The 18737-nt window shown below is 37.3% G+C and overlaps 1 protein-coding gene across 9 annotated transcripts in view; it reads left to right on the top strand.

Moving 5' to 3' along the window:
- Positions 1-1364: 1364 nt before the first annotated feature.
- The window catches only part of mapk10 (mitogen-activated protein kinase 10), an 82384-nt gene continuing 65011 nt past the window's right edge, over positions 1365-18737 (top strand). For all 9 annotated transcript variants that reach the window (XM_051093477.1, XM_051093474.1, XM_051093475.1 and 6 more), the window contains exons 1-2: positions 1365-1495; positions 1598-1689. In XM_051093477.1, coding sequence (XP_050949434.1) covers positions 1687-1689 — 3 coding nt within the window. In that variant the 5' untranslated portion in view covers positions 1365-1495; positions 1598-1686. The remainder of the gene's footprint in view (positions 1496-1597; positions 1690-18737) is intronic.

Raw genomic sequence — 18737 nt, 5'->3', positions numbered from 1 at the left:
ATATTTTTACTATTTAAAATAACTGCTTTGTATTTGAATATATTTTAAAATGCAATTTATTCCTGTTTAAATAAATGTAAATTTTCAGCATCATTACTCCAGTCTTCAATGACACATGATCCTTCAGAAATCATTCTAACAGGCTGATTTGCTGTTTAAGAAACATTTATTATTATTATTATTATTATTATTATTATTTAATCAACTGGGTATATTTTTAGGATTATTTTATGAATAGAAAGATGCAAAGTTCAGCATTTATCTTAAATAAAAAGCTTTTGAACATTATGCACTATAGCATTCAAAAGCTTGTCAGTATAATTTTTTGTGGGAGGGGGGGATTATAGAAATTAATTTCATTTAGTAAAAATGCTTTAAATTGATCAAAAGTGATAATAAAGACATTTATAATGTTACAAAAGATTTCTATTTCAGATAAATGCTGTTCTTCTGAACTTTCTGTTTATCAAAGAAACCTGAAAAAATTCTACTCAGCCGTTTTCAACATAATAAAAAAAATAATAATAAATGGTTTTTGAGCTGCAAATCAGAATATTAGAATGATTTCTGAAGAATCATGTGACTGGAGTAATGATGCTAAAAATTCAGCTTTGAAATCACAGGAATAAATTACATTTTAAAATATATTCAAATAGAAAACAGTTATTTAAATATTTCACAATTTCGGTGTTTTTGCTGATATATATATATATTAATTATAAATTATTATTTTGCATGCAGATAGCCTCTCATTACTATCCTGCAGTGTTTTTAGTCCCTATGACTGTCAGTAGTGCTTGCTAGTGATATGCGATTCGCGAATGAATCGATCGTTTGAATCGATTCTTTGTAATTCACAGCGTTTGCTGGCTAAACTGTAATTTAAAACTTTTGGGTAGAAACGTCTTGAAATAATAGATTACGCAGCATTTGACATTTTTATTTATTCGAGCATGATGGAAAATGATTTTACATAAACTCACACAAAATTTACCTAACTGAATTCAGTCCACGAATTACTTACTTAATGTTTATTTATTTATTATTAATTCGCCTAGCTCGTGTTGCCGTTTAAATTTTCCGAGACCTTGATAATAGGTATCGTAATAATAATATAGTACGCGAACTAAAAAAGCTTTGGGGGTTACTTTTGATTAACGACTCGAATGAATTAGCGAATCGATTCATTTGAACTGATTCAGCGGAACGCAACCGAACGAATCGAATGCTCTGTGGCGCCGGTTGCTTTTTCTCTCTGCCCGCCTCCGAACACGCAGTCGGCGGTCATGTGCGCCAAAGCCCACCAATCTACAGATGCGAGATGAGGGCGCCGCTCCTCTCCATCTCCTCACTCCTATGAGACCGTTCTCGGCTTTGACGTCATCGTGCGCTCCCTCCGGTTGCTAAGGCAACCCGTCTCCCGCACCCCCCCTCCTTTTCCATCCCTACGCTGGTAGGATCCATAATGGTACAGGCAGCATCCTGCAGCACAATGGTGAGCGCGCAGTGATTCAGCATCGCAAACTCAGGCTTTAATCCTTCTCTTTTTGTTTCATCTACATTTTTTCCTTTATATCTGTTTGATTCGTCCTCACAGTGGTCTTTAAAACCGTCGCCTACCGGGATGTTTTGAACAGGACTGGACTGTCACCGGACCGGGATCGTCGGACGGGCAGCTGGCACGGAATGGTAGGTCGGTCGTTCGGTCGGTGGGAGATGTTGATGCGGGAACCTGAAGGGTGGGGTGATGAATATTGATCGCTATGAAGGTTAATGAAGTCGATGCCTTTGTGGCAAAGGAAAAGAAATGATCAGTCACGACTGTCGTTGCACACGAGAACGATCGCTAAACGGCAGGATTTCTCCGGTGTTTACCGGATCTGAGCGTGTGAGCGCACATCATCCATCCATGTTTTCCCTGCATCACTTGCAGTCCTGCATCATATGTCCTGTTTTCACTGACGGCAGGCCTTTGTTACAATATGCACTGATACAGGACTCACAACAATGACATGTACATGCAATAGCAGGTGAATATATAAGTCTTTTGTATGTTTTAGAAGCAATTTAATTCCATTATAACGCTCTAATTCTACTTAAAGACGCAAAATGCATATAATTTGTGCAGTTCAAGACATTTGATTCCATATTTGGAGACTATTTCGAAGCATATGTGAGTTCTTCCTGGAGTCTGAGATGGGGCAATTGGTGATAATGCACCTGGTTGATTTATTTATTTATTTATTTTTTTATTCTTATGTAAATATAGGCTGCCAAAAAGTATGTAAATATGAAAAAATAATATTTTAGCTTGCTGTGGTTTGATTTATTTGCTTATTATTATGGTTAAACATAACACATTTTTATTTTTTTTTATTTTTTTTTTATTTTTTTTAGAAGATATCAGATTCATCTGGGTTGCACGTGATGGATGACAGTGTTAGCATTCCGTATTTTTAATTTTAAAATCAAACTGGATTTTAGGGCTGTTTTTTGGTTTCTGTTTTGAAATAAACATAAAGTCAGCATCACAGGATGTGACGTTTTTAATGCACTTTAGTGCATCATTTTCATGAGACTGCATGGAATAACAGTCTTAAAAGTTATTACAAATGCAAAAGTGCATTCTTATATATTCTCAATGCAGAGTTCAAATGGCTGTGCGTTTATTTTTGTATTAAATTACATATTCAAAATGATCTGGAAGTATAATGTATTAAAAACAGCTTAAAAATAGAGTATAATATGATTATGCAAACTGGCTCAGTTGGACAAAGAGTTTTGTTATCGTTCCTCTTCACTTTGGCTTTCAATGCCAAATTTTTGTGCATTTTTTAAAACTGGTCATCTGACCTGTGCTAAAATGTTACTTTAATGCCACTTTAAGCATGTTTTTCTTTTAATACAGTGGCACAATGTGGCTTTTAACCATAAGTACTCTGTTAAAATGAGCCAATTACTGCAGGGTTTGGCACGGCATGGTATATAATACTGAGGGACGTCCATGGACCAATCATCCCTAACCCCCCAAAAAGACCCCATATGGCAAATTAGCCTGTTCCATTGTGTCTGTTTATTGTTAAATCATAAAACACTGGGTGCTGTGGTTAGATTCACCTCACGGTTTAGTGTCAGAGGTTGTGCTGATCATCTGAACCCTCATATTCTCCATGTATGCCGACATTTTGATTAGGACTAAGAGAGTGGTTTTGGGAATGAATTAGTGAAGCCTTGAGAAGGTGAGCGGTTTAGCAAACAACCCCTCTCTGCAAACTGACCTCGCTCCTAGGGAATTGTCTTTGTTTTTTCAAGGACTTGCCTCATTGATAGGATCTTTTACCTAAATAGTTTATTGTAAATAGATGCTTGACCCATCCATTTATGAGGTCTACTACAGCTGACAGGGTTAAACTTGTTAACCAATTTGTATTTGCTTACTTGTGTTTGTGTGATTATTTCACTATTGTTTGCATTCATGTTGGATCAGTAAACTTGTCTGTGAATCTTGTATTATGTGCCACATTCATTGGAAACTATTAGTATTATGCTGTGTTTTCTCGTCATTGAGGTCTAAATTAAAAAATGACATGAGTAAATGTCACATGCAAGTTCTTTGGGATTGCAAAGTCATAATTTTAGTCCCTGCTGTACAGCCAAAAAACAGTCCCACTTAATATTTTATGTTCTGGAGCCAGTAGCTTGTTCTGTTTCTGGTCGATTGTGGTTAGGATTAGTGGACCCTGGTTAAGCCATCTCAGAGTTTTAATGTTTCTATCACAGGCCCCCATTATGCAACTAAACTCGGCGTGTTACAGGCCAAAGCCATTTGTAATGAGTTTGTAGATGATGTCAGTACTAACCAGGGAACACAGTGTTATTGGAATGGGATCAACATGACCAATCTGCTGTTATCAACACTTTTTAATGTCAATGTTTGAAACACTCAGTGAAGTTCTTGACTCATGCCATGCATGGGCGAGTTTTCAGAGATGTTTCTTAAGGTCGTTGTTTTGTAGGAGGCTTCATTAATAAGCTGAATGTCTTTTGAAATATAATGATTAGCAGTCGATAATGAAACAATACTATGTGCTATTTAAAAAAAATCATAAAATCAAAATGGTTTATATGGGTTTTATAAGTTCACCCAAAAATGAAAATTCAGGCATCATTTACTTAGCCTAATGTTTCTTTTATCTGTGCAAATAAGATTGTTCATGCTGCTCGTTTTCATATGAAAATAAATGGGGACCCGGGGTGTCAAGCTCTGGAAAGGACAAAAGAGCGCAATAAAAACCATAAAACCGCACACTATATTCCAAGTCCTCTGAAGCAATGTCATAGCTTTCGTTTGAGAAACAGGCTTAAATTAAATCATTATTCTCTGATGATTTAGTTTGACAGCCGTGATCACCATTCATTTTCATTGTATATAAAAGAGCACATACAACTGACATAATGCTGTAAATAAAACAGTTTTGTGTTTCACAAAATAAAAAACATGAAAGTGTGTAAATTATGATAGAATTTGTATTTTTTAGAAGTATCCCTTTAAGCGCTTAAGACCACTCAAGATGATTATAAACCAGTATAAAAATACAAAACAAACTAGGCGTCGACCAATATGTGTTTTAAGGGGGTGATGCCACTACCGATTATAAGAGATCAAGTAGACCGATTACCGATATTTTGAACTAATATATATGTCTGGTGTAAAAATTAAAATGTATAAATAATCAAAATTAAGGAAAACAAGGGCTCTGACAAAAAAAATCAAATGAAATTAAATTATTTTATTACAAATCAGTTTTAAAAATGACTGATAAGATAACCAAAAAATGCTTAATATTGACCAATAATAGGCAAGACCGATTTGGTTGGCCCCTAAAACAAACACCTCATTCTGTAAAATATTATACTATTTCTGCTTGAAAATGACCGATACGATAACCATAAAAATGCTTAATATTAGCGCAGATAATTGGCAAGACCGATAATCGGCTGACCCCTGAAATAAACACCTCATTCCATAAAATATAATATTTCTGCTTGAAAATGGCCGATATGATAACCATAAAAATGCTTAATATCATCACAGATAATTGGTCAACCCCTAAAACAAACACCTCATTCCATAAAATATTATAATATTTCTGCTTGAAAATGACCGATACCAATAACCATATAAAAAATACTTAATATCGGCACCAATAATAGGCAAGACCGATAATCAGTTGACCCCTGAAGTAAACACCTCATTCCATAAAATATTATAATATTTCTGCTTGAAAATGACCGATACCAATAACCATAAAAATGCTTAATATTGGCACAGATAATTGGTCAACCCCTAAAACAAACACCTCATTCCATAAAATATTATAATATTTCTGCTTGAAAATGACCGATACCAATAACCATAAAAATGCATAATACTGGTGCCAATAATCAGCAAGGCCGATAATTGTCGACCCCTAAAACAAACACCTCATTCCATAAAATATTATAATATTTCTGCTTGAAAATGGCTGATATCATAACCATAAAAATGCTTAATATCTGCACCGATAATCGTCAACCCCTAAATCACCTCATTCCATAAAATATTTTAATATTTCTGCTTAAAAAACGACCGATACCAATAACCATAAAAATGCTTAATATCTGCACCGATAAACGTCAACCCCTAAATCACCTCATTCCATAAAATATTATAATATTTCTGCTTAAAAAACGACCGATACCAATAACCATAAAAATGCTTAATATCTGCTCCGATAATCATTGACCCTTAAACAAACACCTCATTCCATAAAATATTATAATATTTCTGCTTGAAAATGACCGATACCAATAACCATAAAAATGCATAATATTGGTGCCAATAATCAGCAAGGCAGATAATTGTCGACCCCTAAAACAAACACCTCATTTCATAAAATATTATAATATTTCTGCTTGAAAATTACAGATACCAATAACCATAAAAATGCATAATATTGGTGCCAATAATCAGCAAGGCAGATAATTGTCGACCCCTAAAACAAACACCTCATTTCATAAAATATTATCATATTTCTGCTTGAAAATGACATATGCCAATAACCATAAAAATGCTTAATATCTGTACCGATAATCATCGACCCCCAAAACAAACACCTCATTTCATAAAATATTACAATATTTCTGCTATTTTAGAACTATTTGGTAAGACTTGGAGATTTTAAAACCCAACATTTCTTTTTTCATGCATGTTTTGCTTCAGGATTTTCACATTGCCAGAACTATTTTATAATCATGCTTACATTTTGGGTCTTTCGGTTGTTTTAAAGGATCAGCACTCTGAATTAATCGTCCATGTAATCTTAAGACTTATTGTAGGCATGTGTCCAGGCGTATGACTGATGATGTCATTTGCTGGTGGCCATGTGGAGTGACAGAATGCTCATTATACTTGTAATTATGTGAGAAGAGGGGTGTGGCTTTTGACAGAGCTCCACCTGCTCCTCTTCTGAGTGACTAGACATCTACAGAGCTTGCTTTCTGTTTATCTGTCACTGTCTTTTGTTATATACTATAAAAGCAGATGTTGTTCAATAATAACCAAACCATATGATCTGTAGCAATGGAATTTCAGGTTTTAAGTCTGAACTCCCACAAGCTTCCAGTGAGCTGTGAAGAGATTTAGCACCACATTTGTTTTTTGTGCATCGTAATATAATGTTTATCGTTGAAATGCAATTTCAGCCCCAAGGAGAACGTTTCCTGTGCATGCCGATGGTTTTAAGATACAAACCACAGAGGCTGCTGGGATTGATTCTGAAATTGCTTGAACACAGCAGCCCATGGCGAGAAAAACGCTATGAATTTATCGATAGCTTTACGCTTTCATGTTTGACCTTCATGCGTCACTTCAAAGAGAAAGTTAATCAGGACTTTAAGCATCTCAAGTTAGCTAAATAAATGTGGGGAAAATATTAGAGAAGATAAAACTGTCTTTCTATATTTATTTCAGAGTTGAAATTATACTAATTAGAAGTTAGACAACAGAAAAAAAAAACAACAGCCAAACTATCAGTATTGGCAGATGTTGCATCAGCATCATTATCAAGTCCTTTGCATCCCTATGAAATGGACAATGATCTTCACGTTATATATATATATATATATATATATATGTAGTTTAATATATATATATATATATTAAACTACAATTCTGTGGTCTGTCTCCTTCATATTTGATGAGTGTTTGATCATGAGAGCTCTTAAAGTGACAGATGGAGCAGTTATTGGCTTACAGTTTTTACTTAGTTGATCATTAGGAATTTAGAGCTCATCTTATATAACTGTTAATTTCTCCATAGTTGTGATTCCAGCAGCATCAACAACAGCTTCTCCTAAAACTCGATCGGCTGTTGTCGTGGGTTAGTGTTCATTTTTATTTTATAGTGATTGTTTTCTAGTTTTCTAATTGACATATGAAAGCTGTGTCCTAATGAAACACTTGATTCCAAATGCAAATGGAATATCAGAATGTCCAAGATGTTCCTTTCAATATGACAAAAGAGGACATTGATTCCAGTGCAGCTAACATTGTATTTATGACATATCAATTCATACAATTCCTGGGAATTAAATTGATGATCTTCTCAGTGCCCAATAGTATCTTTGTGTAAGGAATAGCATTAAAGTTAAGTAATTAGATCGAGGTGTGCCAGGTTTGAGTCTGTACAAGAATAAATAATGATTTCAATTCGATTTTTTAGATAAACATTTCCTTTAAACACGGTAAATCAGTAGCGCATGGCGCTAGCAGTGCCAAAAGGTCACAGGTTTGCTTCACAGGGAAAACTGATTAAATGTATACCTTGAATCCAGAGTAAATTGCTTCTGAGCATCTGCCAAGCACATAAAATGAAGATTTGGTTTTGACTATACAGTGTCAAATGAACATGTTGATTAATGTCTATGATCCATTGTTTTGTCAGATAAATACTGTCACGTTGGATGTACTAGAGAAAAGGGGTCAGGGTCCAAAATGCAGGGAAAGAATAATTTAATAAAACAAAACACAAATAAACATAAACCAAAAGGCCAACACGGCACAACAAAACTGGAAACACAGAACAGAACAAAACCAAACCGAACCGAACCACACACGAAGACCATAGACAATGCAGACCTGAACAGGAGTGAGAAGTGAGAGTTCTTATACAATAGTCCAGAGTGTGAACAGCTGTGAGTGTAATCAGTGCAAATGACAAGACAGACGTGAACAATCAGGGGAGTGCAGTGCAAGGGGTGACCTCGAGAGGCTGAGGGAAGACCCACAGCCCCGTCATTCATTTCCCACGGAACGGCTTTCCCAAAGTCTGGAGGGAGGAGGACGGAGGAAGGCAACTCAGGGGGATTATGCGGGCCAGGCCCGTGCAGCGCAGCCACCGCCGTGTCAGGAACAGAGAGAGCCACCGCCGCGCCCGGAACTGAAGGCACGGTTAAAGCTGAACAGAGAAAGCGGTCACCGCCGTGTCACTGCAGCGCCGCCGCGTCCGGAACAGAAGGCACTATTATCTCCGGACAGGAGATAGTATTAATGTGGACAGGAATTCCGGACACAGAGGATGTGAAACCACTGGAACATCTGCACTCGCTATTTTTGAATTACTATATGCTATATCGCTCAACTTCTGCTCAGTTTGAGTTCAGGTTAAAGGAAAAGAGAATCAATTTTAAATACTTCCCTAAATGTTTTAGTTTGGAGTTCTAGTATCGGAATCAGAGCGGTCGCCGCCGCTGAATATACTGAATATCGCCGCCGCGCCACGGGAGATTCGCCGTTTCAGAACAGCCATCGCCGCCGCGTCAGGGACCAAAGGGACAGAGAGTGACTCAGGAACAGAGAGAGCGGTCGCCGCCACGTCAGGAACTGTTCAGGAAAACAGCGGTCGCAGAGAGCGCGGTCAGAGGAACAGTGCGGTCGCCGCCGCGTCAGGGACAGAAGAGCGGTCGCCGCCGCGTCAGGAACGGAGAATTCTTCTTATCAACGGAGCTGTTCGCCGCCGCGTCAGGGAACAGCGGTCGCCGCCGCGTCAGGAACGGAGATAGCGGTCGCCGTCAGGAACGGAGATAGCGGATGCCGCCGCCTGCCCGCGGAAGAGCGTCTCCGCCCCCGCCAGAAAGCAGGGCCGCATCTGCGCAGCCTCGGCCCTACAGGTGTCCATCCCCGCCAGACAGGCGTAGATAAACTCAAAACGAGCGGCCGACGCCGCCTCAAAAGACATCCCCGCCGTATCTGGAACAGAGCGGGTGGTCGCCGCCCCCAAGCGGGCGCTCGCCGCCGCTAAAACGCCGCCTCCCGAAAAAATTCTCCCCGCTGGACCCATCTTTGAGGTCTGCATTCTGTCACGTTGGATGTACTAGAGAAAAGGGGTCAGGGTCCAAAATGCAGGGAAAGAATAATTTAATAAAACAAAACACAAATAAACATAAACCAAAAGGCCAACACGGCACAACAAAACTGGAAACACAGAACAGAACAAAACCAAACCGAACCGAAACACACACGAAGACCATAGACAATGCAGACCTGAACAGGAGTGAGAAGTGAGAGTTCTTATACAATAGTCCAGAGTGTGAACAGCTGTGAGTGTAATCAGTGCAAATGACAAGACAGACGTGAACAATCAGGGGAGTGCAGTGCAAGGGGAACAGCGACCTCGAGAGGCTGAGGGAAGACCCACAGCCCCGATCATGACAAATACATCTCAAGAGGCGTTAGTGTAAATGTCATGAATTCACATCTGTTACATAAATAGATTTTCACTTAATTGCTTTTATTAGGTGTGTGACTATAGGTGTTTGTGTGTGTGTAAGTGTGTATTCATTTTCATTTTCCTTTACACAGGAGAGAAAGTCATTATGCTCAGCTCATGTTTAAAGAGAGTTCTGATTAAAGCTGGAAATACTGCAGCTGTCAGCAAAGGATTTATCTGATAGTATTAATGTGGACAGGAATTGTAGGATGTGAAACCACTGGAACATCTGCACTCGCTATTTTTGAATTACTATATGCTATATCGCTCAACTTCTGCTCAGTTTGAGTTCAGGTTAAAGTAAAAGAGAATCAATTTTAAATACTTCCCTAAATGTTTTAGTTTGGAGTTCTAGTATCTGAATCATGCTGAATATTTACTGAAGATGCCATAATTGTTTCACATCCAAACGGAAGTGACTCATAGCTGTTCAAAACATGCAGTGAGATTACAGAAGAGCTGTCTGTGAATTCTTCTTATCAAGAGCTGTTTCACTGTATTGGTTTTCTTGAGTTGGCTGTATGATTATCAGGAGATTTAAAATGTTCTTGGTGTTACATTATAGGTTCTTCAGATCAGTGTATTGGGAGTGAAACGCTCCTGGTTTCTTTAAAGCAAGATAGCACAAGGTGGAATAGCTGTGGTTTGGAGGCATGAGGCACAGAACGGAAGAGAGAGGAATGTTAGGGAGCACTGGACTTTAGTTCAGGGAAAATGCAAAAAAAAAAAAAAAAGAAGCACTGCTTCAGAAGTGGAGGGGTCAGGGCTTAAAGAGTGGGTTGGCCCCTGCCGTCCGGTGTGATTTGGTCTCATGCTGATCAGGGAGGAGAAAGGAATGAATGAACAAGAGTGTTTACTGCCTGGGAAAAACCGAAGAATCAGCATGTTGCCTCACTGTGAGAGATAGATAGATAGATAGACAGATAGATAGATGCATGGATGGATAGATAGATATATAGATAGATTAACGAACAGATGGATGGACAGATAGATAGATAAATGATAGATGGATGGATGGATAAGTGGATGGATAGAAGGCCGGGCGGACAGATGGACAGATGGATGGATGGATGATAGATGGACGGACGGACGGACAACGGACAGGTCGATAGGTCAATAGATAGACGGACGGACGGACGGATGGACAGATAGATAGATAAATGATAGATGGATGAATGGATAGATGGACAGATGGATGGATGGATGATAGATAGATGGATGGACGGACAGATGACAGACAGGTAGATAGATAGATGGATGATAGATAGATATGAAAGATAGACAATAGATGGACAGACGGACGGACAGACAGATAGATAGATAGATAGATAGATAGATAGATAGATAATGGATGGACAGATGGACGGACGGACAGATAGACAGATAAATGATAGATGGACAGACGGATGGATGGATGGATGGATGGATGGATGGACGGATGGACGGATGGACAGACAGACAGATAGACAAATGATGGATGGATGGATGGATGGATAGATGGCCAGACGGACGGGTGGATGGATGATAGATGGACGGACGGACAGACGACAGACAGGTAGATAGATAGATAGATAGATAGATAGATAGATAGATAATGGATGGACAGATGGACGGACGGACAGATAGATAGATAAATGATAGACGGACAGACAGATGAGATGGATGGATGGATGGATGGACAGACGGACGGACGGATGGATAGATAGATAGAGAGATAGATGATGGATAGGCAGATGGATGGAGGGACAGACAGTTGGACAATCAGACAGATAAATAGATACATGATAGACAGATGGATGGACGGACGGACAGATAGATGGACAGATAAATAGATAGACATATAGATAGATCTCTATTCGGTTCTCAAGATTGACAATTTTAAAAACTTTCCTTCCAGAATCCTGTCTGAAGCCCAGTCATTCAGTCAGCATTTGAATTGTTTCCTCTCCGTATTTTGAAATGAGTCCAGTGGCCGGATCCGTTGATCAGACTGTTTTTTCTGTGTCCTATAGTGGCAGAGCGTGTTATGCAAGAGACAACTTTAATTGCCTCAGCACACTAATGAGATGTTATTATCACTACGCTTTGTTTGTGTTCTCCTAAATAGTCATCCAAACAAGTGTTTGGACAAATGTCATTTCCCCCAGGATAACCCCCTGTCCTGCTGACTGCTTTCCGTTCACTCTTGTATCTAGTGCATGTGTGTTAATTACAGACACCAAGAAGAATGTGTTAGTGTTTGCATTTATCCATGTGTTTATATGTCTATGTGATCGGAAGAAATAGAGCATAGATGTTTGCTGCTGTCATCCGACGAACAGGAAGTTTAACGGATAAAGAGTTTAACCTCTTTTTAAATGTTTTTTACTTAGTTTGGCTATCTGTTTAAATGAACTGCTCGTTGTAGAGGCTGATTGTACGCTCTCAGGTCTCAAAGCAATTTACTGTTGCTTTTCTAAATATTTCACTGAAGTAACTGCAGGCCAATCACTTCCACTCCGCTCTGAGCTGTGAGGTTCGGTTGTGTGTGTTTCTTTAGTGCTTGCTTGAATGCATATGTTGCTGCAGAGCTCACTTGACGATTTCAGGTTCCCCACAGCATCATAGACAGAGAGAGAGATAGAGAGAGAGAAAAAAGGAGAGGGGGAGGAGAAAGAGAGAGGAAGGGAAGACAAGAAATATGGGACCAGTGTGGAATTACTGACATATTTATGTGATGCTTGTAAGCCGACTTAAGGTTTGCCTCCGGTGCACAGCAGAAAAAAACATACTAAAAGCAAAACACACACACACGCACAAACACCAATACGTGTTTGAGAATCCATACGAAATATTAAAGTTAGCAAACACTGAATTTATTGAACTGATTCTTAGAGGGTCATTCTATAATTAGGGGTACATTTAGAATTTTCCAAAAACCCAAACATGACCTTACATAGCTGCTTTGAAACAATCTATTTTGTATAAAGTGCTTTATTAATAAATGTGATCTGTAGGAATATGTGCATAAAATACCATATATGTTTGCTACTGTCCACCATGTTACCTTTACTGTGTAACACAGTTGACAGGTAACTTAGTTGACATTTTTAGTGTTTTGGGCCTATACTTAACATGGAAGCCTTGAACTACTGAGCATATGGTAAAAATATTTGCAGCAATAATACTTGTGTAACACTGCTGACTGTCAATTAATCCACTCTTGACACAGGTTTACTAGTTTAACCAATATTAGGGGAAAGAGAAAGAACATAACTTCTAGTGTTTCATCCATGTGCTTCTAGAGGAAATATCATCATACTGTGCAAATTATGCGAGATTGGGACAAATAATTCCTTTTTGAGTGGGGGTTTTCTAATGGATAACTTAGTTGTTTTTTCGGACACAAATAAAACAAGTTATCTCACAATAAACACTATTACTACACTACTTACTATTTTTGAAGCACACACCCAAATGTCTTGATAACCTAATCTAACTAAAGTCTATGAAATTAATTTATATTTGAGGTCATTTTCATGCTTAAATGCAGAGAGAATGAGCAACTATACAAAATCGGACAGCTGAATGCCAAGGTTGTATGTGATATGAACATCATTTTTGAACAAAAGATATGGCTTTTTCAACATATAGTAGTGTGATTGGAAAAAATATAATTTTGTACCAGAAAATTAAGCATCGGGGCTTTAAATTAATGACAGTATATTAAAAATATACTTCACTGACATGAGCTGTATCTACAATTAAAGAATGTCCCTTGAATTGAACTTTAAAAGTCGATTGTTTTAGAGCTGATTGTTCAGTAGCCATTATTCTGGCTATGTGAAGTAACAGAAACATAACTTATTTGCAACGTGTCAAACACAGGGGTCATTTAAAATAGATTGGTCTTCCCGAGAGGACACATAACGCTGGCTAAAACAGGTCTCTCTCTTTTGCTCTCATTCTGTGCACTCGCTCAGACTAAAAGCAGGACAGAGAAGCTAAAGATGACCTAAACTTTAGACTGAGAGGACATAGATAGATAAATAGATAGATAGATGGATAGATAGATAGATGCTATGCCCCCATGATGATGACGAACACTCCTGATTGGCTGTGTGGGCTGTGGCCTTCAGGGATGCTGCGTTGTGATTGGCTGATTCCAGAGAGACCATGCTGTTGCCACAGAAAAGAGGATTTGATATTAACAGAACAGTGAGTGACATTTGCTTTGGACACTCAAGGCATCTGCCATTGTGTGTTAAAACGTTCAGCCTGTTTTCCTCTATTGTTTTTAGGATGAAGATCGTACAGCGAGACGAGCGACTGACAGGATGATAAGAATCACAGTCATATTGGTGGAGAACATTGCTATTGACATCTTGAGTGTTTCGACTGTTGCTAAGAAACTCGTTGAGTCACTGATGATAGTTTGGGTACATGATGAATGCTGAGAATAGGAGACACATCCTGAATGACTGCTTGTAGGCGGTGTTTGTTATTTACTCCTCCCACCCAATGAAGGAAAGTACACGGACACCTGTCAAAAAGTTTGATGTGTCACTTGTTTTGTGAGAGTTTCGTGGTTTCTAACACATAAGCACTCAGTGAGCTCCCTACCTGGAGTACTTTTAAAGGGGTCATCGGATGCCCATTTTCCACAAGTTGATATGATTCTTTAGGGTCTTAATGAAAAGTCTATAATATACTTCGGTTAAAAATTCTCAATGGTTGTGTGAAACAACACCCTTTTTACCTTGCCAAAATCAGCTCTGCAAAAATCATCTCATTCTGGTCGAGGCTGCTTTAGATGCAAATGAGCTCTGCTCGCCCCGCTCCTCTCTTCTCTCTGTAGAAATATAATATATGTGTGTGTACTGCGTATATTTATTATGTATATCTAAATACACACATGTACATGTGCATGTATGTATTTACGAAAAATATATTATTTTTATATATTAAACATATTTATATATAATATAAATTATATAAATATATACATGAAAGTACATGTAAATATTTTCAAAATATATACTCTATGTCTGTGTCTTTATATATACATAATAAATATACAAAGTGCACACACATATATTGTATAAACAAAAACTTTCATTTTGGATGCAATTAATTGCGATTAATCGTGGCCCAGCACTAAAAATAACTAAAGTACTAGTACTAAAAAAATAAACCTCAAATAAAAAATCAATTATAAAAAAAAAATATTATTATACATTATATAAAAATATTGTGGAGCTACAAAGGGGATTTGGTAAAAAAAAATAAGAAATTAACTTTTAAAACTTAAATGTAAAGTAGAAGTCGAAACTGAAGTAAATAAGTTTAATTTGAAGTAAAATTACTAAGTACTAGTACTAAAATGACTAAAAATGAAACTGAAATAAAAATAAATTACATAAAAAATATTATTATATAAATTATAAAAAACATTGTGCAGCCACTAAGGTGATGCGGTGTTGAAATATAAAATGGAAATAATTATAATTTAGTGTTTTGTGTTTGCTTGCAAAAATATATCCGTAAAATGCATATAAAAAAATGAGTGCTGGGCAACGATTAATTGCATCCAAAATAACAGTTTTTGTGTACATAATATATGTGTGTGCACTATGTATATTCATTAGGTATATATAAATACACACACATACAGTATATATTTTGAAAATATTTACATGTATTTATTTTCATTGATATAATTAATATTATATATAAATATATTTAATACATAAACACAATGTATTTTTCTTAAATATATCCATGCATGTGTGTGTATTTATATGTACATAATAAATATACACAGTACACACATATTTTGTAAACTAAAAATTTTGGGTTGGATGCAATTAATCGAGATTAATCGATTAATCGATTTTTTTTTTTAATAAAAAAAGAAGAAGATAAAACTCCATAACAAAACACTGTTAAACTGATTCAAAATATGAATAAATTAATATAATAATATAGAAACAATATGAAAATAATTCTTATCTCTTACATTTTCTGAAGTACTTTTTTATTTAAATTTTGTTTACAACATTAAAATCTGTCACTTATGAGGTCCCATTTAGGTTAGCATGTTGTCTCAAAAGGTCACTTCCTGAAGGCAGTAGTCAGTGAGGCACAGGCAAAGACCTGAAAGGAAGTGGCTATTGGTTAATGAAAGAATCAAGCACTTAAACTCAAAAGCTACTTTGTCTCTCCAAGTGCATTATAAATAATAGAGTTACTGGATCTCCATTTCTTTCTGAGATTCAGTCTTTTAGCTTTAAAGGGAAAAACACATTGTGATGTACATAAACCCTAACATATTATTATTATAGAGTACATAAAAAGCAAATTCGCTTTTCTTTTGTGCTGTTAACTTTCATTACATTGCCCTGACATGAATGAAAATGGCCCACAGGATGAGAGATGGAGAGAATTTCCCGTTACTGATCTAGTGAGCATCTGAGCATGCTCTTTTCTTCTCTGCGCCATAAAAATTAATTCAGCCATTCAGTATCTATGGACACACTCAATTCAGTAACATTAAGAGCTCCTTTGTCTTTTTGTCCCTTGCACTTATTTAATATATGAATATATTTATTTATCTCAATTCTAGATAAACACGCTGTGGGCGATAGCCAGCGTGATAGCCAGATATTACAGCGATAGCCGGTGTGCGGTCCACCCCCACTGCTTATTTTCATCCATGAGATATTAATCTAAAAGGGTTTGAGTTATTCCAGGTCTGAATGGCTTAAGGGTTCAAACCTGATAGATCATTATTCCCTTATCAATCTACACTGAAGCCACGTGTTGCAAAATGGAGATAACTTACATAACACACCAATCACAAGCTGTTGTTCTTTTAAAGAATTTTGCTTTATTAAAGCCATTATTATAATCTGATCACACCAGGCGGTCTAATGATCAACCCCACACAAAGACGTGTTGTCAGATTAACGTTGAAACCCCGTCTTAAAATCCTAGTCCTAATCCAGATCGAGCTGGTGGATTATTTTGCAGGGATTTTGGGCGGCACAAGGTAATCCAATGGGAGTGTTGGAAAGGGAACATACTTCTTACTTACGTCAGTCATTGTTGTTTGTTGGCATAGACTGGGATCCATATTTGGAAACTGCTATACAATATTGATGTTATCCAGCTGGTGGTGTATTTACAGCCAGGGCAGCAGTCAGATGTTTCTACTCGACAGGGAGAAAAATAACGCTTACCCTCAGTGCTTTTATAACAATGTTTCATAAAATGTTTTGTACAAACCATCAAGGTCAAATATCCTTAGTTTGTTTAGGCCACTATATTGCTAAATTTGATATAAAAACATTTTTCTCAGAATTTTGGTTCAAGTGCTGTAGGCACTTAAGCATATATGAAAAAAAACAAACATTTTTCAAGCCTGTAACCACTCAAAATCAATGATCTTTAAAAAAAAACAGCCAATGATGGCCATGTTTTTTGGAGATACGCAAATGTCCTTATAGGCACTTGTGGCACTTTGGACCGAGATCGTGCACAGTGATTTTTAAGTTGATAAGACAAATGGTTGCATAGTTGTAGCCATTTTTAAGTTTTTTTCCCTTTTATAGCAGCACCAAGTGGCCAAGCTCTGCGATTTTGTTCCTGTGACCTCAGATTGAGCTCTTACGTACATGTTCTGAGTTTGGCAAAGATACCTCATTCTGTTCAGGAGTTGTAGGCAGTTTACTAACAGTGGCCCTGCCCCTTCCAAACGTTTTGGCGTCCCTTTGCGACGGTGAGTCGAAAGGTTAAACTTTTTTGGATAATTATTGATATTTACTCTCCAGAGAATCTTTCTGGACTGGTTTGATTCCGATCGGGCGAAAAACCTTGGACTAGGTTGCAAAAGTAGGTTTTTAAAAAAATCTAAAATGCCTGAAAATTTCACCAGGCTCATGATCAAATCTGACGCATGCGTTTTGTCCGACATGAGCCAAGAATTCCAATGAGAACCGAGGATTCCAACTTGAGCCTGCGACTGATGGTTTAGGAGTTATGAGCGATTTCATATTTTTGATCGTTGTAGCGCCCCCGTCAGGCCGATTGGGGCGAGCCTTGGTGACGTTGTCGGCGGTTTGAGTACTACCATCCCTCCAAGTTTCAAGTCTCTCCAACTTACGGTTTGCCCTGCATGATCAGTTTTACATGGACGTTGCTGATTCTTGGGCATTCTAACAATTACAATAGGGTTTCAGCACTACGCTCTTGAACCCCTAATTACAGCTTTTGTAGTTAATTGTGAAATTTACTAGCAATTTCTGAGAGAACACTGAGGACAACTAAAGGACTCATATGCAGTTATTACAGAAAGTTCAAACGCTCACTGATGCTTCAGAAGGAAAGCAGAGGCATTAAGAGCAAGGGCGTGAAAACTTTTGAACAGAATGAACGTCAATTTTTCTTATTTTGCCTAAATATCATTTTTTTCTGCCCTTCAGAAGCTACAGAAGATGCTTTCCAGAAGGGAAAACAAGTTAAATTTACCCTAATATTCAAATTTCAAAAGTTTTCACCCCCCCGGCTCTTAATGTATTGTTTTTCCTTCTGGAGCATCAATGAGTGTTTGAACCTTCTGTAATAGTTGCATATGAGTCCCTCAGTTGTCCTCAGTGTGAAAAGATGGATCTCAAAATCATATAGTCATTGTTGGAAAGGGTACAAATACACAAAAATGAAAGATTCAGAGTCATTTTTATAAATTGAACAATTGTTTTCTCTTGTAGGGTATATCTACACATCTTTTATGTGAAATATCTTATTCAGGTCAGTACTAAATAAAAAATAACATGCATTTTGCATGATACCTCTTATTTTTGTAAAATAAGTAACATTTAGTAGATTCTGCAAGGTGTATGTAAACTTTTGCCCTCAAAAAAAGATTTCTGTTCCAAATAAATCCTGTTC

The sequence above is a fragment of the Labeo rohita genome, chromosome 21, assembly GCF_022985175.1.
Source record: "Labeo rohita strain BAU-BD-2019 chromosome 21, IGBB_LRoh.1.0, whole genome shotgun sequence".
Classification (NCBI taxonomy): domain Eukaryota; kingdom Metazoa; phylum Chordata; class Actinopteri; order Cypriniformes; family Cyprinidae; genus Labeo; species Labeo rohita.
This window is presented reverse-complemented; position numbering and strand designations above follow the sequence as displayed.